This window comes from Athene noctua, chromosome 8, assembly GCF_965140245.1.
Source record: "Athene noctua chromosome 8, bAthNoc1.hap1.1, whole genome shotgun sequence".
Taxonomy (NCBI): domain Eukaryota; kingdom Metazoa; phylum Chordata; class Aves; order Strigiformes; family Strigidae; genus Athene; species Athene noctua.
The window spans coordinates 29,443,096-29,465,302 of NC_134044.1; the positions used below are offsets into that span (position 1 = coordinate 29,443,096).

The 22,207-nt window shown below is 44.6% G+C and overlaps 1 protein-coding gene across 4 annotated transcripts in view; it reads right to left on the reverse strand.

Moving 5' to 3' along the window:
* Window positions 1–21,992, reverse strand: part of RAP2B (RAP2B, member of RAS oncogene family) — a 163,519-nt gene extending 141,527 nt beyond the window's left edge. The window contains exons 1-2 of one of the 4 annotated variants that reach the window (XM_074912269.1): window positions 21,772–21,992; window positions 17,307–21,645 (exon numbers count right to left, since the gene is read on the reverse strand). In XM_074912269.1, the coding sequence (XP_074768370.1) occupies window positions 21,280–21,645; window positions 21,772–21,831 (426 nt within the window). In that variant the 5' untranslated portion in view covers window positions 21,832–21,992 and the 3' untranslated portion in view covers window positions 17,307–21,279. Of the gene's footprint in view, window positions 1–17,306 lie in introns of those variants that run through there. The other 3 variants (XM_074912268.1, XM_074912266.1, XM_074912267.1) reach the window with 3 other exon arrangements.
* Window positions 21,993–22,207: the final 215 nt, after the last annotated feature.

The window sequence follows — 22,207 nt, forward strand, 5'->3', positions numbered from 1 at the left end:
CAGCCCAAGCGTGGCTCTGGGCAGCTGGCAGCACATAGAAGCTGGGGAAGCTCTCACATGGCAAAGCCCACCATATGGCAGTCCTCATGGTTTTACAAAGGTTAAGTTCAACAATCTCTGAGAAAATAGAGCTGATGCTGTTCAAAACTGCCAAATTCCCCCACAGGCTCATGTTCGGAGAACTACAGACAGTGCCTATCTACCTGAATTTTTAAAAGGGAAAAAGGAATCATAGCTAAAAGCTTGTGAAACAGAGAGGTGGAAAGAGGTAAGAATTTGCAACTGCCAGTGACACGCATTTCAGGAAAAAGAGAAAACATTGCAGGAGACGCTTTGTCCAGGGATGCCACGGTGTGGGAGGGCCCAGCACTAAAATTAGGCTCTGCCTCCAAGCTGCTGCTAGTCTGCAGACATACAGAAGATGGTCTGACTCCCCTCTCCAGAAATCACATCCCTGCCACTGGTAATTTAAGTTACCTGCAGCAGGAGCTGGAGCGTCGGGAGCTGCAAATCAAGGACAAACAATGGTGCAACATCGCCTCTTCCTTCGCTCCGCACGGGTGCCGATGGACAGGAGCTACCGGGCAGCAGAGAAGCCCTTCTTCACTTCCTGCTGCCCTATTCAGTGATGTACTTTCTGGTTCTCCTGAAGAGAACAAAAATGGCACAATCACCAGTGTAAAAACTACCGTAAGTGCCAGAGGACTCAGAGGCCATGACACAGGATCCCTGACAAAAGTTGCTACTTTAAAACCAAAAGCTCATCAGCCATCTCAGCCCATGCAGCTTGCATTTCTACTGCCTCATGCATTCTTAAGTAAGAGAGTATTGTCTTAAATAATTCAACCTTAGTAATCTGCCAGTCTGATTAAAAACATTGAAAACAATTTTATACTGCTCTCTGAAAGACATTAACAGCTGTCTCTCCTTACTGCAGAAAGACTGGGATTTACATACCAAATCCTAAACCCAACTCTAAAATTTTAGGCTTTAAGTCAAATAAAAATTAAAAAAAAAAAAACAAAAGGAGAAGATGGCTGATAATAATAAAAATATTTATCTTGCAGTATTTTGATCATTCATGATTTGGAAGACATGTGAAACAAATTAATAGGAGTGTCCTGTTTTGGAACAAATTACCATGGTGAGGCACCCCTTTCTCATCATTCCCAGAAACTGCCATTACTGCCTCGTCTTTCCTGCAAGCAAACTTCACAGAGCTGCAGCTATATCGCATTATTTGTAGAGTAAACTTAAGCAAAATCTTAAGCCAGCTTCAAGAGTTTTACAGCAGAAACCAGTGTGTCTCTTCAGAGTCGGCGCCGGGCTGTAACCCAGTATATGGCTGCCGACGTCATGGATCCGTTCAGATTAGCCCAGAGTATGACCCTCAGGCTTTAGACTCAGTGTTCTGCCCAAAATAAGTTAAGCAACAAAAAAGGAACACCATGAAACAAGGAGTAAAGAAAGCTTTTGGAAATACGGCACTTCTGATAAAAAAACAAATACAAAACCTAGCGAGACAAAAAACCGCTAAATTGGTCTTTATGAATCGGTTCGTTACCACAGACTTGATCACCTAGCACCATCTGACAGGAGCTGCATGCAAATCAAGGCTCTGCTGCACAGCACTCTCAGTACAGAGCGTGCGTATAGATCTAGTTATGCATATAAAGCAGCAGTTCCTGATTTATTGTGTGCAGCTCCTAGAGGAGTGCCAAGGCACCAGAATACAGTGGATATTGCACGGGTGCAACCTGAACAAAGAACCTGTAAACGTTCATAATATGCAAACCTATTCATCCACCCAGTATATGTCTTCTAGAAAATCACATTCCTTCCTGTTTTCTATCAAAGGAAGACTGTAACCAGCAGAAATAATAAATCATATTCCTGCCTCATGCTGAGAAAAATCACCATGTGGCTTTAATGGCCCCAGAGTAGGCCCCTGTTACACCAGCGCCAGTTAATTCCAAAGTCAAATCGCGGTCAATTAAAAAAATGCTCCATTGCAGCAGTTCATCTCCAAACCAAGAAAAACAAGGGTTTGATAAGATGCATTAGGCATGATTTAATTTTGATTTTATTCTGTATTTGATGGAGGAAAAAGTGACTGTAATGTCAGACATTCAGACACCATGCATATACATTTCTAAAAATCAAATGCACGGAAAGGAAAACTATTCCTGCCTCACTGTGGAAATAAATATTATCGTGGAAATAAGATCCAAGGACTCACACAACCCATTCTGAATGACAGCACCTGACAGGTGACATAAAACTTAAAAGTCTGGATTGTCATTTAGTGAACAAGGAAGGAAAAACAACAGCACATTACGGAAACCAGAAAAAAATCATTAAAAACTTTGCTATTATTGAATTTATGGGAAAAGACTTGGATACCCTAAAATGATCACAACACTGTGTTAGAAGAAACCTTCTTCTCTACTCATAGCTAAAACTAAAAAAAAAAAAAAAAAAACCACAAAAAATTCAAACTACATGGAAGGAGAAACAGTTCCAATCTAAGGTTACTCAGCCAATAAAAAAAATGAGGCATTAGAACAAAATAAGAAGTATTTTGATTTTTGTTCTAGCACCTTCACATTTAATTTTGATCAGTTTTTAAATTGAAAATAGGATATCTTAAAGAAAAATATTTTTAGCACTCCCTAGATAAAACTTGGGTTTGAAAATATGAAATAAAATGCTTTCCATCATTTCCCCCGTGTCCTCCCCCGCCCCATGCAAACGGCTCAGTGTATCCAGCTCAGACCGTGGAACAGCTTTGGCCCCTTTTCTTCACCCCTGCATTCAAAAGACAAGTTAAAAGAAGAACCTTTCTTAAACCAGGTCCTCAGTGGTTACACTAAAACTTAGCCCATCACATCCAGTATTTGCAAAATACGCTCCAGTTATTCCCACACGTAAACCGCTCCCGTCAGCTGTGCAGGTTTTTGGTTCTGAATGAAACACGAGTCCCAGCAGCCAAATGAGGATTCCTCCTTTCACACCACTCTGTGGTACTCATAAAAGAGACTAAATTGGTCACCATCATTTGAAAAGCTGTAGGAAAAGGGATTCCAGTTTTTACAGCTGAACGTGTATGGCAATATTGCTGAAAGAAAAGTAAATTACGAAGCCCTGTGACACCCAGAACACATTCTAGGTGGATTCTGTCGCCCCCACACAGCCCCTCTTGCCTGGCACGCTGCCCTCATGCTGTACTTACCCGTTTACACCAGCAGCCACTGTTTTCTGGTAAACTATCACCTCCTCTCTCTACACTTTTCTCAAGAGATTATAGTTAGCTCCAAGCGGTTTGGCACCTTTTAAATGAGGGGAAAAGCCTCAAAATGAGGAGTCACGATTATGACAAGCAGGTGCCCAAAAGGCAAAGAACTAAGAAAGACCTGGGGTGCAGAAGCCTGGTGCTGGCCCTGGGAGGGGCCCGCAGGTTCAGCAGCCCTGCACCGAGCCCGGTGCTCTGAATACCAGGGTGCTTAGAAGCTGAGTGAAATCTCCATGGACCTAAACCTGACTTTAGCCCATCCAGGGAGGCAAGATCCTGAGCTGGTGCAAATGGGATATCCTGGGCCTTGCTGCGGTCCAGCCCAGGAACCCACCGGAATCACAATCTCTCCTGGTCTTTTTTGTTCAGTGTTTAGTCTTGTGCGTGTGTGATTAAAAACTGCTGGACAGGCTCCTGAATAATGAGGACTGCCTCATCATTTGGCATTTCTGTACTCTAGACCAAGCCTCCTTCTCCTCCTCTTGTACCTTTCTGTTGTTCTCCTACAGACGCAGCATTTTATTGGCATCAGCCTCCTCCTGTCTCCAACAGCCTCGAGTTTAACACAACTCCTGCTGCCGTGGGAAGCACAGAGCATCCAGGGTCAGCTGCAATTAAAAAATTCTCAGTGTTAATTTGCAGGCCAGCTGTAATCACAAATACTTTGACTATTTACCCACTCTGTGCAAGTGTAAAACAGCCTTTCCTTGCCTTTTAATTTTTTTAAGAGAATCAACCCCTTTTTCAATATTGCCAAGAATCATTCATTGCTTTAACTGTCAATAGTATGGCATTAAAAAAAAATTAATGTTTGGTAATGAAATTACCTGCAATCCTATGCAGCCAATTTATGAATGAGATAAGCTATAAAAATTCACCAGCCCCACCCCGCAGAAGAGGAGCTGGTGGATCCAGGTGCTTCAAGGTGCCAGGAAAGACCCCGGTGCCCAGGAGGTCTGAAGGGACCCAAGAAAGACCAGACGGTTTAAGGAGGCTCAGAGGAGGTCTACAACAAAAGCCTCATCCCGGGCAGCAGCAGGGACAGCAGCAACCTCTCAGAAAAACTGGTGCAACTTGACAAGAAAGATTACCAAGGAGAGAGCCTGAGTTTGAGGGGAAAAAAGGGAATATGGGAGGCTTAGAATAAAGATTAGCATTGGTAAAAATAAAGAAAAAAGGCAATGTTTTCACCAATCCTCTCTCACGCCCCTTATTTGCATTTTCCGATGCCAGCTCGCCGATACAACATGGAAATGGTTTGACCAAGTGATGTATCTGCAGGTTTCTATGGTGATCAGCACATAAATTGCCTGCCCAGCCGTGTGTGAAAGAAACCATCCGTTTCAGAAACTGCAAATTCTATGCAGAGAAAACCGTTCCCTGAATCAGGGTATCAGAGGACTGTACGCACGACAGAAAGCCCAGCGCTTATTTACCAAGCTGGAGATTTCTACACTGTTGGTATGGAAGCGTGGGACAGCGTGGTTAGGTGATAATTCAGAAGAGACAAAAAAGAAAATTAAAAAAAGATGACAAAGCCCCCCATACAAAATAATACTAATCGTCACTGAATAATTACACTACATACATCATTTAAAAATATTGATACACACAAAATACATACAAAATATTTCTAAATACCTGAAATACTGACTTATACAATAACACTTGAACACCCTATAAACAGATAAAAATTGGCTGATTACAGAGGGCTGCTGGGTGTGTTACTCCCCCAGATGTGTCTGTGAGAAGGACAGCTTGGAGACAAACCCCTGGGGAAACGGCCAGGCTCCAGCTGGGAGTCTGGAGGCAGTCAGGCACTAGAGGTGTGACAGGAGCTCAGACTTTTTTGTTTGTTTCACACTTTTCTCAAAAAAGGGGCTTTGAAAATGTTTGTCATCTACCCTGATACAGACAAAATGTTCCACAGAACCAGAAAAGACCCTCTCCACTTTGTAAGAGTAGAGATGTGGATATTCCTTAGGGAACCTTCACATAGAGTAGAAAGAAAATGGCAAATGAATATCTCATACTACAAAATTTGATGAGGCGGCTTTTAAAGGCCTTAAAAATGATGCTAAAACCAATTCGGACAAAGTGAGATTCTTGTCATCATTACTATTAAGAAAAGGAAACATAGGACAGAAACGGTTGATCAGAAACCAATAAAAGGTGCCCTGGAGACAGGGTGAAATTCCTGTACAGAAGCTCATGCTTTCTTTAGTGGAGAACACGGGTCTGAGATTCTGCCGGTCTCTCTCTAATTAAACAACCACAAAGTTAGAGTAGAGCAGAAAGGGCTGCTTTATGCTGGTATCTCATCTCCTTGAATTTCTGTCCTGGCTTTAATCCCAGGACAAGAATGCTTGACAGAAGTAATCTATGGTCAAATACATATGATCAAAGTAAAAACCAAGAATAAATCATAAATAGGAATTTCTTTCAAGCTTGAGGGAGTCCCTTCACTGGTTTCCCATCAGTCCATCCACAGATCAACACCAGTTCCATCAAAAAACAAATTATGAACTAGGGACAAGCATCTTATTTGTAGCACTCACAGTCAGCATGCACATATTGCACAGAAAGACTTCACCAGATACCCAAAAACCCACAAAACTGATTTTACAATTGGATGGAGAAAGATTCCAGGCATTATTTTCCTATTGAATAATCTGCTTTCTTTCCAGTTCTGGAAACAAAATTCCCCATGAAGGAGCCTCCCATCAGGAGCAGACAGGGGTGGGCAGCCCTGCGGCAGGCGAATGCAGCGGCCACGCAGGCCACCAGCCCCACAGGTGATGCTTACACTGCTCCAGGGAATGTTTGGATTTTGATCAGGCATGGAAATAAAACACTTTCAAACAAATAAGCATATTCAGTATAGTAAGTAAAGTTTTCAGTAGTAAATATATATATTTACTAATGTATTAGTACAGTAGTGGAGCAACACACATGCTATTTCTTCTTACAGGGCATGAAATATAAAAATATCTGAAATTTCCAAGTGAAATTCCCAGCACTTCCCAAGCACAAAACATTTTCCAGTCCCTTTTGTGTAAACTACATGTAAAAAAACCCCCACCAAATCTGAAGTTTTATACCGCCCTGTTTTTGACATAACAGCTATTCCCCATTTCTCAATTCCCCTCCTCTCCCCACTATCCACTGGTTCTGCCCCGAGCAGGGGCCGTGTGCCTTCCCCAGCACGGAGGGGTCAGCCTGCACCAGCCGAGCTAGAAGGCCACGTCTGTCAAGAGCAGACATGGGAAGAATAAATTAGCATTTTTATTACACCCCCCCAAATTACAAAAACATACATGTACGTATCAATGAACACCCGTGTAGACACCAGTTATTATGAGGAGCTAATTTAAGAAATTAAAGCTAAGAGGAGAGGGGGTTTCCTTAAAATAAGTATGACTAGCTTGTGTTAATGAAACAACTAAGCATGCAATAGTTGATCTCCAACAGCAAGTATCAGCTGTGTTCATAATAACAGGGCAAACAACAAATGTGAAAAGGAATTAAATTCATGTACTTTGTAACTGGCTGACTGTATAACCTACATAGAAGGCTTTTGATTTCATGTTCACTGCCCTTGAGAAGAATGGCATGAATCTTGTCTTTATAAAAGTTAGTCCCTTACAGATTTTCATGGTGCTGAAAAGAAGAAAAAAAATCTCAACTCCCAACTGCCACATGCTTTAGGCAGAAGCACTGATTCCATCTATTGCAGGTATTCCCAAAAGGAAAGTGTGGATAATAAAAATGAGCACTGGCAACAAGACAAACCTTGTTAATCGATACAGACTAAGTCACTGGCTGGCACTTTTCAGCTGGGAAAGCATCGAGTACATTCCTCTTGAAAATCTTCCCCCGCACCCAGGACAATTATTTGCCGATAGCCCTGGCTGACTTGGAAGGCGACTGGCTAAAGGCAGAGCTGAATGCACTTAGTGCCCTTTAGGAGTCAGACCTGGAATCTATCAATTCAAATACAACTCGGAGTAGACAGTGATCTAAGTTTTAAAAAAAAAAAAAGGTATTAAAAAATTTATGTTTACTCTCAGTTTTTCCACAAACAGGCTTTGAAATGCCAGCCAGTTCTGTTTTACCCTGTTATGGAGAAACATAAATGCCAGCTCCTAAAACGTATTAGGAAATGAGTGTGGCTGAGAAAAAGAATACAACGTACACAATGATTTTCTTTTCCAAAGTCAATTACTCCAGCTCCCAAGCCTGAATTAAGCAGCTGCAAACCTTCCACAAGCAGCTGCTCCCGTAACCCCCTCGGCACGCTCGCCTCGCCGACGGCAGCGCCGGGCCCCAGCCCCACGCAGGCGGCTGCAGCGCAGAGCCCCGCGGGCCCCCAGCCTGGCCGGGCTCGGCTCTCCGAGGCCACCCCGAGCACCAGAGCCACCCAGGGCCACACCACTGCCACGTCCTCCCACGAGTCCGTCGGTAGTTTTACATTTCATTGTGTCAAGTGTCCTGCAATCTGGGTGCACAGGCGGGAGGAGAGGCTGGGGGTGCAGCAGGCACCCCCCGCGCTGGCAGCCTGCTGGGAGCCCCGACCTGCTGGAGCCCCGACCTCCGGGAGCCCCGACCTGCTGGCCACCGAGTCTCACACGCAGGGCCAGGAGCTACCAGCGGCTCCCGACACCATCGCTTTATCAGAGCGTGACAAGCAGCACCGCTCCACGAAGGCCCAGAGACCTCCCGCTAAGATGTGGGACCTGATGTACGGACGGACCCAGAAGAGGTCACAAACACGCAGCCAAAAGATACCGTCTTCTGGGAAACCTGCTGGCAGAGAGAAATGAAACCCAAGTACGGAGCCATAGACCACTTCTGCTACCACAGACACGTCTAAAAAAACCACAGAAGATGCACGTATTCAAGATGCCTGATCAAAAAATAGTAGAAATTGGTAGCCTGTAAACAACAGATCTTAAATTTATTTAGCATCAGGTTCCAAATAATCTAATAAGTCTAAACCTTTTAAGAGATAAAGGGAAGCCAGTAGCATGGTGACTGCTTTTAATCAGAACAAGCCGTTTTACTTCTAAAACCCTTAAACCCTGAACATTAATCAGCATTTATAGCTTGAAATTAGAGACTACAAGTTTCATTACTATTGCACAGAGCTCAATGCTGTATGTCCCACACCATGCTCGGAGGGAGCGCGTTTCAATTCATCAGTGAGATTATTTTTTCCAATCAAGGCAGAGCTTGTCACGTAGCGCCTGTTCTACGCCCAGCGAAATTAGCAGTGACGGGAATAACCCATGATTGGAAATTTAAATTATTTATAACCTTTGTATAAACCTCTTGAGCTAGTCATTCTGTTGTGCAGCGTTCCCTGCATGTTGCATTTTGCCAAGGCAGAAGATGACGCTCAGCCCCCGGGTGCTGGAGGTGCTGGGCAACGCAGAATAATCGCTCTGCAGCCGCCCATCCTCGGGGGGCATGGGGGGGGGGAACTGAGGGTGAATGCAGCTGAACAGAGCATCCACCCGCTCCAAATCCAGACAGGACAACATGTGCTTCCTTCTTAGCACCCCCAAATAGGAGTTTAACCACTTTTTGTTTTTTTCTGTTGGGGTAGAATAGGAGGAAGCAGAACTCTGTGTGTGTGTAAACGGGAAGACGTGAGGAAGCCGAGAACAGTGAAGTGTGCTGCGATCTTCATTTTTCTTCTACAGCTACGAAGGGAGCAGGCACGAGCACCTACCAAAGGGGGAAGACGAATGAGCACAGCTCCTCTGGTGAGATCCCCTAACGCAGAGAGGTGGGTGCTGGTGCGCCAACAGGGTGAAGCTCCAGGACCCTTCAGCTGCCCGAGATCCTGCTGGAAACAAGCCGAAGGGACGCCTGCGTGAAGCTCACCCTGCAGAGCACGAACCGGGGAGACGAGAGTCCCACGAGGTGACTGTGGCCGTCCCCGGGAAGGGCTCTAACCGCCAGGCTGCGGGTTGTCTGGAGGGGGACAGCCCAGTGCAGCTGTTCCGCAGGGTGTAACGATGGCGCCGCAAAGCTCCAGGAGCACCATCCCATCAGTCAGGGGTCAGTCCAGCCTCGCCGGGCAGGGCTTGCTAGAAACCCAGCATCAGGGAAACAAACTTCCTAATGATCACGGCAACCTTACGGGGAGCAAAAGAGGAGACTGGCATACTGTCTTCCAGAGAGGGTTTGTGTAAATCAAAATCTGATTATGCTCCATTTTGAACATCAGATTTTCCACAAGATGGTGAAGCACAGGGATATACAACATGTTTTGCATTGGTAATTGAAATTAATGATGATAAACCTTCCAGAGTACTGCAATCACTATTTTTTAGATTGCACCTTTCTTGAGGGTTTTTTAAAAAATATTTTCTTTTTCCATATGGATAGTTATTAGACATAAAAATAATACCTACCCTTGAAAGAAAGCTGGAGCCACAACTGGGTACATGCCCTGTTACCTGTTATAACGCCGTAACGCAGGAGTGAAACGTCCCCTTTTCCAACACTGCTGGGTCAACCCTCTTTGTTAATTTTGAGCGCTGTGATGGATCAGCACAAAAGCCCTTTTTGAAGTAAGTGTGTTTAATCTTTCAAAGAGATTGATTTGAAATTGACCCAGTTTCAAGTGAATAAAAATTGTAACAGTTTCAAATTGATTCAATTTTGAGCCTGCTTAAATCATATGTTTTACATGTAACCTTTGGATCTGAGAGAGAAGTATTTCCATTTTCCTTCAGAGTGAAGGGTGGGGCCACCCAAAGGAACTAATACTTCTCTTTTCAAAGTTTCTACAGTACAGTGTAGTACTTACACCAAAGCGACACTGAAGTCTTACTTCCTCAAGTGCAGAACCTCAATTTTTAAAACTTATTTTAGAATAGATTATGTTTTCATGTATGTGGACCATACACCTCTGCAGTGACCCAGACTCCAAGGCTCACAAAGTTCATCTGTATCGGAATGGAGAGAAGGCAGATGGGAGAGACAAGCTCAGGGCACCTTTGTTCTCCCTCCCGTTCTGCCATAGCTCAGGGGCTTATGTAGCTCCTGGAATCAGGTGCAAAATAAAAAAACCTAATAAAGTGATGGCTTCCTCTAGCTTACGCTGTTTTGATCCAGCCCAGAGGAGCTGCAGAGGGGCGTGCTTAGGACATGCCCTCCGTCCTCGCCCCGAGACGTGGCGGAGGCTCCCCAGGACTGCTCCCGCTGCGCGGCCCCTCCCGGGCACACGGCTTCCAAAGCCTGAGGCGACAGAGCCCCCGCTCTCCCAGGCGCCTGCCCACCCACTGCGGGGTGACCACCCAGTAGAGAGCCACCACGTACACAGGAACACACATGGCCAAACGGCCAGCGTGCACCAAGCTCCGTGCCCAGGCAGCACCCAACCACGGTGTGCTCCCACCAGCGCCGGGGGCATCGGCAACGGGAGCAACTGGCAGCGCCCGGGCGGGTCCTGGCAAACCAGCCAGCCGGGGGGGCACAGTGCCGCTGGGAGAGCGCGCCCAGAGCAGGACCCACATCGGACAAGAACCCAAGGTGCTTCTCTTCCTGGTTGACCACTAGTGCAAGGTTTCCAACTTATCTCCACTTCCCCTGCCCCTTTTTTTTTTTTCCCCTTTTCTCTTCAAACCATCACCAAAAAGAACTTCTACTGTTAGTCAATGTATGCCACCTGCCATCCAAATAAACCACTGTGCCTGTAAGCCTGCCTCCACATCCCCTGGGCAGCACAGGGCACAGGCTTTGTCTGTCATTTCCACAGCAAAATGCTGTTAAATGCAAACTCGATCTAAGCTGCAAGGGCCAGCAGCACGTACCACCCGTGTGCTCCTGCACGTCAGATCGATAGGTAACACCACAGCTGTAAGGGGCTGTCTAATGGCTCTGAATTATGAGTATGAACAAACCTTACTGATATTAAAATACAATGTATTAAAACTTCTGACAGAATAGGGAGAAACAACTGTATAAAAAAAAAATTATCTAGACTTATTGCCATTTCAGGCTGGCATTCACAATTTACATAAACCCAGTATCACTTCAAGATGGGAAACACCCATAGAAGGGAAGAAAAAAGTTTACATTTTAGATCTGAAAATTCAACTACAGGTACAGGGGAAGACTTTTTTTAAAAAATGAAATTACAGCTTTTAAAAAGGGCAAAGATAACACTAGTAAGTGCATATGAAATATTTAAAATTCAGACTGAAGTTAAATTCTGCTTTTGTTTGCTTGATTTCAATAGGGTTACAAAAAAGCAGGGAATTCAGCATACACACATTTATAGAATCAGAGAATAAGTCAGGTTCAGATTCCTAACAGTGGAGGTCAGTACAGAAATACAACTTCAGTCATGAATTTAAATTAAAAATTCCACCGTAGACCATTAGGATACCTAACACATTTGTTTAGAGTTTGTTTACATCCTGGAATAATACAGATTGTGTCTTCATATTAGTATGCACACACACGCTTGCCAGATGAACTCCAGTTACCCATCAATTAATTTCTGTTAACTACTCTAAGTGCTGAAAAACCCTGAGCGAGGATAAAGGAAGTGAGTGGCTCATACACACCTGAAACAAGCTGTGACCAGATGCACATTGAGCAATTCCAATCTATCATAAAGTCTGTAAAGAATCCAAGAAGATCTGCCCTTGAACTCATAGTATTTCAGTCTAGACAGGTTTGGGTTCCATTTTCTAATCACAAGAAATACAGAGGTAAGACACAAGCTCCGAGTTTTATTCACAGACAGCACTGACCACAAACAATTCAGACGAGTTCGGCAGGTTGCTCGCCCTACATCTGGTAAAAGGCTGCACACGTTTAATAACCACAGCGATTTTCTGGTTTAGCAATGCTGAAGGTCAAAAATGCTTGAAAAGAAACAAGAAAAGTCTTCTTAGCCACCTAAAATTGGCTAAATAAACACGTACCTAAACTTCTGTGCCACTGGTCTGATATTCAGTGAGTGCAAGCACCCAATTCCTGATTTTCTATCCTCAGAGTAGAAAAAATGTGGGTGTTTCCCAAATTGTGGATACCAGATACAATTCTGTATGCATGCATAAATATTTATGCTCAGAATTCTGTAACTTTCACTCTCATTACAGAGGTTGAAGTAGAGTAATATTGTAAGCGAATAAACCTCTAAGTATCTGTGAACACACTAATTCACTCCCAGGCTGACCTAGTTCTTTGGTAAATAAGCTTTTTCAAGCTGTTTCTCTGCTGAGAGTCCAGGCCTTGGAAGTACCTTAAGCATACAGTGTTGTCCTTAAACTAGTTTTTATTGCAAAAATACATGGAGCACATGGCATGTATTTCTGGAATTTAGGCAGCTTGTGCTATACAATAATTCAAATGTGAATTTACTCTCTTTTTTTTTCCTTTAATTAAAGGAAACATCAAAAGATCCAACAACCAAAGAGAAAGCAAAACCCACACTAAAGCAAAACATAGTATTTGAAATAAGAAATCCAGAAGAAAATAGACAACCAAACTGGAAGACAGCAGAGTATTCCGAAAAGGAGGGAAATGAAGATCTGAAACATTAGAAACTTAAGTACTTAAGTACTTCGTTAGCATGCTTTCATTTTAATTTTGTTAATTGTCAAGTAAACTTGGCAGCAAACTCCCAATACTAAATTGAGAAACGTAATATTCCTCTAGTTCAGTCAAGGAATGAACTTATCACTAATCTCATCCTTAAATACATATGGCTCCCAACTACCTTGAGTCACACTGTAACCATCATCATCATCATAAAGTTCCACACAGCTTAAGAGATTTTTGGCAATTAGTGGTGTAGGGGAGCCATGAAACTCAGTAGAAACTCAGAACATCAAAATCATCCGTGGTGGATAACACGCTCATTGCACAAACTTTCTTTGTGCTTTTGAACCTGTTTAGCACCACAGAGGGGGAAAAAAAAAAGTATTCAGAACATCACACACAGAATAATGTTTCTTTATATCTGAAACAGAAAAATTCAACCCATCTTCTCCCAAAGTCGCCCTGCAAGACATGCTGCTTCCTACCCTTCCACAAATCACGTCCGGTGTCCAGACAACCTGGCAATGGGTGTCCTCCTTCCACCCACAGCCCAAACCCCAATCCGCCCCCCATCGCAGAACCCTGGCCTACCTAGCCAGGATTTTACCAGCCCTACGCTGCTACCTCCGGATCACTTAAATCCTTCTCAGGAAAACGCAGGGGAGGTGCGTTGTTTAATGCACTGTATGTCACAGACACGTATGTACAGTAATGCCCCAAACCTACTTTTGTCACAGATGTGGAAAATGCTGAACACACATTCAATTTCTAATCCCTCACAAGAGTCTCAAGCACCAGACTCATTTCTGGAAGAGGGGTGGTGCACCAGGGGAAGAAACTGCCACCCAGGAAAGGAACTGACAGAAATCACACTACACGTTTCTTAAGAAACACAAAAAGATTCACTGTTTTGGGCTCTAAAATCTATTTTATGTATCTACAGAAGGTATTTTCAGGGTATCTGCAGAAGAGTTATCTTTCAATCTACCTTTCTGGACAGCAAGAGTGGCTACAACGCACGTGCATCCTTCTTCCTGAGAACACCCAAGCGTTTTCCTCCGGGTGTGCTGGACAGTGCTGCCGGGTGTTGGCCACGGGAGCATGTGTAAGGTCTCTGGTCACCTCGCAGGATTTCTGCTTTCCCAGAACAAACCACTAATGAACAACCTAACACTGAGGAGCGAGGAGTTGCACATATTGTATGGATGCTGGGTTTCAAGTGTAACTCCAACAATGACACACCCTCTCCAACATCAAGGGGTGAGCCAGCTCTCCATCCCTGCGTTTTGATAATCACGTCACTATCGCTGCGCCATCCGGGCTCCCTCCTCCCCCACGCAGCCCACAAGGGGAAGAACACCAGAGCGCCACGCGAGCACTGAAGTCATGAAGCCAGCCCAGGTCTCACAAACACCCATGGCAGCAGGAGGATCACACAGTTTTTCCTCACTACAGGCAAAAAAAATGCAATGGCACAGCTGTCAGGCAGCAGGGAAGAGAAGGGGTAATCATCCCTCGTCTGAAAGACTCATTCTGAGCAATGAGAAGTCATCCATACAGTCAAAAAGTTACACAGGCATTATTATTTGCATCACCATTTTTGAAAACATAAGCCTGAATCTCTGGATTCTCACCTCCTGTAGGGCCTTCAGTAGGTAAACAGACATTCACTGCAGGCCTACCGTGTGTATCGATCCCTGCAACATGAAGATAGTTACAGTACTACATATAAATATTAAATCATGTTTAAACACATTATCTATCTAGTGATAACTATCACAATAATAAATAAATCTTAGAACATTTAAACAAACCAAAGTTGGTGAAAAATCACGGAAATAATTCAGGTACCATACCTCCAACTCAAAAGGCTTTCTAGTATCTTTTCAGATTTAAGCATAAGACTTGGTTAAACCAAGATTTCTGCTAGTCACTTAACATTCAAAAACTTGCTTCCAATATTTAGGCCTGTCGCAAGAGGAAAAAAGTCACATATTTTAAATGACAGCATCCTTTCTGCATGATTTCTTGTGGCCTCAATCTTTCTTTCAGTCGTCTTCCTTTACTTCATTTGGTGCTGCAATTCCAGAGCCAAACGCTCACGCAGAATCAGTTAATCTGCACTGAAATCAACATTTCAACAGAAGATAAAGAGTCGGAGGTACTGAGGTGTAGAAAGCCCTAAGTGTTTGTTGGAAATCAGGAGTAGGGCACGGCTTTGACACAGGGCTAAGCCAGACACCCCTGTTTACAGCTCTGCGGGTCAGAAACATCTCACTCCCTCCGTTTCATTCCTAACTCTGCCACAGATGCAGCAAACTCTTTAGAGGCAGCAAAATAAGGAACTTAAATGATCTCTCCCATCAGGAAAGCACAACGCTTCCCCACCCCACGTGGTGACTGCCGACACCACGGCTAGAAGGAACACTACCAGTTTTGCAAGCTCTTGGAAAGACAGGGAAATGATACAACTCAAGTTAATTCAACTGCAAACTCATTCTTGCATCTGTTCTCAACCCTCAGAACAAAATCTATCACAAGGGTACCAACAGTCACGTTTCTCAGGAACACTTTTAGGTGAATCACTTCCAAGAGCTAAAACAAACCCTCTCTTCAGAGACCCACATCAGGCTCTGCACCTGAACATCTTGCCTACTAATAACAGAGCAAATGCAAGTATTCATTACTGCCTTACCTGCAATTCTACCTCTAACAAAATAACTTGAATTTGTAAGTATTCATCCTAATTGTTTAAATTGGGATAACAGTAGTAACACTGCAGAAACAAAGCATTAGATGAATATACCCATAAATGGGAAACTGGTAAGGAAACACGGATACAAATGCTCCCCTGTACCTTTTTCAATACCCAATTCAAAGAAAAAAGACCCAACTTCCATTTCAGATTAGTTTTCCCCCTCAGAAGTCCATTTACAACCACCCTCAAAACCAACCGCAAACATCCCATTTCGTCCAAGCACTGTAATACAGCAGGATAACAGGACTATATCAAAAGGAAAAAAAAAAAAAAAAATGTCCTTCTGATCAGTCTAGTTGCTGCAGCATTTCCTGCAAGTGCAACCAGTCAATCAAGCAGAGGAGAAACATCCGGGATCTGTCTGTTACCTGGACATCAGAGCTATTAACTATGCACTTTTAGAATGTTCCCTTAAACAACTTTGTGGAAATAAATGTGTTTTAAACCATTAAAGGTGAAGTTATATGTCAGACACCGGCTTCCTAAAAATATCTCTCTGTTGGGGATTACCAAACCAAAGCTATGGATCCTTGATCAGTCTCCTCTTTGCCCAAATCTCCAAAAGACCCAAAGACTGCCAAAATAAAATAAAGTCGTTACAGAACAGCTGCTTCCAATATTTTAGGACTTATTTGAACAACTTACAAGTTCTGGTTAACTGACTTCTAATTTTACAGTGTTTGATATAAGATCCAAGACCTTGTTAGATATTGCAGATGAAGTATTTACAGATAGTATTTGCTTTATGCACAACATGCCATCTACTGAATCGCTACACTCTAGCACCAACGGGATTAAAGCAGCACCTGATGTGTATTAGAGCAGTCATACCCTTCAAAAATTTAAAACAGCTATAGGGAAATGTTAATGGCTGTTCTTGAGCTTTCTGCATGTAAATCTCTCTGCTCCGGCCCATTATCAGTTGACCAGTTCAGGCTTCATTGGGCGTTTTCTTCAGCGTGATACTGACCACAAGCAGAACTGAGATCAGAGGTGGAGATCATCTGTGGGAGGGCAAGAACTTCGGTTCTAACCCCAGTGAAGTCAGAATACACACAAACACACACACAATGACTCTGACGGGGGAAATATGGTGAGATTCTCAATTACAGACTAACAAACCCTTAGTCTACTCAAAAACAAGAACACCCAAACCCAACGCCCCCAGCCCCAGCAACACACTTCCACTCCGTTTCTCATACTATCACGCATGTGAGTATCTTTAGCTGTTTGAACTAAAAATTTGCTACTGAATCACTCTCATCTGCTACACACAGGTTTACCAAAGATTGCCAGCCCCGAGTAGAGTTTTAGAAGTTGGGCAGATGTTGGATTCCTACAAAAATGAGATGCTGGAGCACCACGCTGTAACAGTGTGACAGAAGAACCTTTTTAACATACACATTTTACATGAGGCTATGAACACTGTAGGAGAAGGCTGTAAGCTGTGAAGATCAGCATTTAAAACCTTTGAACAGAGCTCCTGCACATATTTGCTTCTCCTGCAAGTCTCCAATCTCACCAGAGCACTCCAAACAGCAGTCCCCCAAGACGCAGTGAAGGCCTGTCAAGAAGAGTGTCTGGGTTTTGCCTTCTATACAAACCTGGAGAGTAGGAGACCTTCTAACAGCTCCAACCATTTTCCATTGGCCATCATGGGAATTGTCCATTAACGTGAATGGGAGAAGATTCAAGAGAACACACATGACACTTCTTTTCATACAAAATTCTTAACGAAAATGGAAGTTTCTGCATTTTGTCACTCCTCAAGGAAATCCGATATTTAACAACACCTGCACACGATGAGTATCCAAATAAAGAAGTCATAAAGAGCCAGCTGCCCTTTATTTAAAATGCCCTTTGCAAAAAACTTGCCGTACATTGTTTTGAGAGTATCAGAACCATCAGGAATCCCACTGCCACAGAATTCAACACCATCTCCAGAACCATAAGCATCAATAAAGCCAGAGCATCATGGTGAGAAGAACCACACTTGTACTGCAAATGAGGTTGAGAATACTGCATGGTTACAATCACAGGGACTAGGATTTCAAAGACACGCTTTCTTGCAATAGAACAAGCTTGGATTTTTAAAAATACAATCATTATGTACAGCAAAATATGTGGCCATAAGACCAGCCTTAAACCAAGGCCCTGTTTACAGTTTCTGCACTGTCAGGAAGTATTTTGGCTGGGAATATAATTTTTCTTCCAAATCCATTAAATATTTGCCATTCTCACCGTGAAAAGAGCTATATACCACCTTTGTATTGACACGGGTATAACATATTCCCACAGGGAAAAGGAATAAAAGAGTACCTTTATATTGATACAACATTTTCCTCAAGTGTCGAAGCTAATATAGCTTTCATTATTCAGTCAAGTTAAAGCAGTATGACTTTTTCTACTTTATAGACAAGGCTTATGTTTAACAAGCACCAAAACACTTCAGAGTATTTGGAAGATCAGACTACCGAGCTCAACTTTTTGTACTGTCCTCACCAAGTCAAAGAGAACACTGAACATCTAAATACATTCAAAACTCTGATCAGACCCATGCCATGGCATCTTAAATCTTTCGCTGTTTAATGGACACACCTTTTTGGCAAGAACTAGAATGTATCTACAAAAAAAGCTCAGCATGATCCAGAACTTACTAGGCTGCCTTCAGCTGCTCTGCTAGACTGAGAAAAACTGGACTTTATGTGCCGCTGTGTGCTATGAACACCCATTTCTGCATCACTCCTCAATCACAACACTGGCCGTAGGGAAACAGGAGGCACTAGAAAACATGAAGAATCTGCTGTCTGTTGGGGAGAACAGAATAAACACGTTTTTTGTGAAGCAGAACAAGTTGCTTTCAATACAATGATCTAGAGCAAAGCTTGCTGGGTGTCAAAAACTGTCTGATTGCACTGAATTTAAGGCAAAATAGCTGAGATGTATATCTACGGCTTTTTTTTTTAAACTTCAGACATGAAGTTTTTTAAACTGCAGACATGGCAGCAGTCAGGCTTTCTTAGTTTTCAATGCGGTAGTTTTGTTAAAAGAAACCCCTACTATTACTAAGCATTATTCCCCTGCCCTTCTAACATGGAAATCCTTGAGGAGCTGGCTTCTAATTAATTATTAGAAATTTCTGGAAGGTAAGCTGCAAAGAGGTTTTCAGTTTTCACTTAAAAATGGGGGACTGGATCAGTTTGTCTGCTATGTGAAGGCCCCGAGCAGAAGCTGAGGGACTGTCAGTAGGGTTGCTTTCTCCAACCCTGGTTGCGTTTAACTGTGATTGTATCAGTCTGACCGACACAACCCGAGTGATTGTATCAAACAGGTCCCTGCTGTTTTGAAGGATACACGTGAGCTCAGGGGAAGATACACCTTCAATACTTCAGCATACAGTCTTTTCCAAACTTCCAGCAGATACTAGATGTTGCTAAAATAAGTATCAATTTTTCAACTAAAACACAATATTGTAATTTTAATTTTACTTAATGGGATTTCAATAAATAAACTAGTACTAAACACTGTTCTTCCAGTGCTGAAGCAGAAAGTTTCTCTACTTAAAATAGAAGAAATTACCAGATTCACATTAGGAATCATGGCAGTTAGCTTTCAGTTGGCCTGATTAAAAGCCCCTTTACACATCATTCTCAACTTTTGCTTTCATGTCATAAAATAATTTCAAATCTTTTTGGGATTTTTTTTTGGGGGGGGGGAGGAGAATTGCAAGTGCTGTGTGCTAATCTTTAAAGAAGGGACTAAGAGAGGAAGATTATGGAGGTGAACAAACTCCCTAGATCTTCCAAATGACAGAAAGTACAGGTCTCCTCCCACCTCAACCCCTCTGCAAAACAGGGAAGAAATAATGATTTGATGCATAATTTTAAAGAGTTATAATGCAATGAGATTAAAAGCTTAAATTTTATAAATAATTGACCTTTAGAATTCTACCCCAATAAACTATGCTGTTCCCAGTAAGGAATAAGGGCCTAATCTTACAAGGCCCTTTTGCATGAAAAGCCACACTACCTTCCTAAAGCTGCCTACTGAAAACTGCGTTCCACTCACACGCTGGCATCACACAGGGTCAGGACCTAGACACAAATGAAAACCTCTGTTAAAAATGACTGAATATTAGGTCAAACAACAATCTTGCGGTTTGTCTTTTTTTTTTTTTAACACTCTCCTTAGCCAAATTGAGCCCCCCCCACCTTTCACTTCTGTCAAGATATAAATCAGGATTAACAGCCTGTGTGAAAGTTTGTGTTTCATGTAATACATAAAAGCGCACAAAGTTGTTTTCTAAAAAACAGCATTTGTATTAAAATTCTTAAAATGGATAGACATCTCTTAAATGCATGTCTGGAATTAAAATGACAGTTGTTAGAATTTTCTTGGTACATCACAACGATAAGGTTTCCTTCTTCGCTGGCTGGAGGTACATCCCACAACAAAACCAAAGGGGAAAAACAAAACCAAAACAAAACAAAAAAGCCCACCCCCCAAAATCCCAAAAGGCTAAATTCTTGTAAATTTGAAGTAAATTAAGACCGAACTTGCAAGATGTGAAAATTACAGTTAAAAGGCTCAGATGGAAATAAGAAATAAATTCCACCAACAATAGGCCCTTTTGTCCTGGCTTGTTCGGTATGATTACTGCAAGGAAACTGTTAAGTAGTTTTTGGAGTAGTAGATAATGGGATTCTGTGGAGCTTTCACAGGTTGGCACCGGCTGGAACAGCTGAGTTTTGAAGGCACTCTATAGACACAGGGTTGCTGTTGGCCCTGCATCCCGTATAGGAAGTCTTTGCACTTTAGAGAGCTAGTCATCAAAATCAGTTATTGCCAACCGAAAAGGAAAACACCCTCGGAACAAAAAAACACCACCGCTCCCACCCGCCGAAGAAAAATTAAAATAAAAACGAAATCACACACACACGCACACCTAAAAAATTGTGCAGATTTGTAACATTTTCACAGCTGATTTAAAAAACAAAACAAAACAAAACAAAAAAACAACAAAAACACAAACAGGAAAAAACCAACACGCTACCACTCTCCTGCAAACTCCCATCCGATACAGCAGGTAAACAAAATAGAAAATTATTTCACGAATCATCAGCAGACGCTTTCTGGCACCCCACACTGCACCGGCATCAGTGTTTTGAGTTAAAAGTCCCAGTTCAGATGTGCAACTCTCCCGGCTGGGCGCCCCGGCGCAGCCGCCCAGCTTTGCATAGAGATCCGCGGGGCGGTGGGGCGGGACGCTCCGCGCCCGGCCGCGGAGAGACGGGGGCGGTGCGCGCCGCGGCCCCCCGCGCCTGTCCCGGGAGGGCTCCGCTCCTCCGGGCGCTCCTCGCCGAAGCCTTCCTCCCCCGAGCCCGCTGCCAGCGCGGGGCCGCGGCGGACACCGACAGGAAATATGCAGCGACCAAGACGGGACGAAACGGACATGCCGAAAAAAGCCACGTTTCCAACACGATGAGGATTTTCTCTTTTTTTTTTTTCTTCTTTTTTTTTTCTTTTTTTTTTTTTTTTGTGTGTGTCTCTCCTTTTGGGGGGGGCGTGTGTGTGTTTTCGGCAGCTGCCCCCCCGCCGCCCAGCCGCTCCCGCCCGCTCTCCCCGCCGTGTCCCCGCGGCCAGCCCCGGCCCGCCGCCGCCCTCAGAGGATGGCGCAGGAGGAGCAGCACTGCTCGTCCCCGTTGGGCTGCGAGGCGTAGTTCATCTGCCTGACGATCTCCGCGAAGAGCTCGTCCACCGAGGCTTTGTTTTTGGCCGAGGTCTCCATGAAGGGGCAGCTCCACTCCTCGGCCAGGGCTTTGCCCTCCCCGAAGGAGACCTCCCGCTCGCCCTCCAGGTCCACCTTGTTGCCCACCAGGATCATGGGCACCCGCTCGTACCTCTTCACCCGGATGATCTGGTCCCGCATGGGCTTGATGTCCTGGAAGCTCTGCTGGTTCACCAGGCTGTAGACCAGGATGAAGCCCTGCCCGTTCTTGATGTAGAGGTCCCGCATGGAGGCGAACTGCTCGGTGCCCGCCGTGTCCAGGATCTCCAGCACCGACGGCGAGGAGTCCACCTCGATCTCCTTGCGGTAGAAGTCCTCGATGGTGGGGTCATACTTCTCGATGAAGGAGCCCGTCACGAACTGGACGGTGAGGGCGGACTTGCCCACGCCGCCCGAGCCCAGCACCACCACCTTGTACTCCCGCATGGCTCCCCGGCGCGCCGCCTCCCTCGCCTCCCGCTCGGGGCTGCCGCGTCCCTCCCGCCCTCACGGCGGGCGGAGAGAGGGCGGGAAGGGGAGGGGAGGCGGGAGGGGCCCGCCGGGGCGGGGAGGGGGCGGCCGCCCCTCGCGGAGCCGCGCCGGGCCAGCCCCGGGGGCGGGCGCTGGGCGGCGGCGGCGGCGGCGGCGGCGGAGGAGGAGGAGGAGGGGGGGGGGGGATGAAGGCTGAGCTGCCGCCACCGGCGGGACGGCGCTACCGCGGCCCAGGGCGCCGCTCGGCCCGCCCCGCCCCGCCCCGATTGGCTGCGGCCCCGCCGCCGCCCGCCCCCATTGGCTCGCCGGCGGCGGGCGGGCAGCCGCGCGC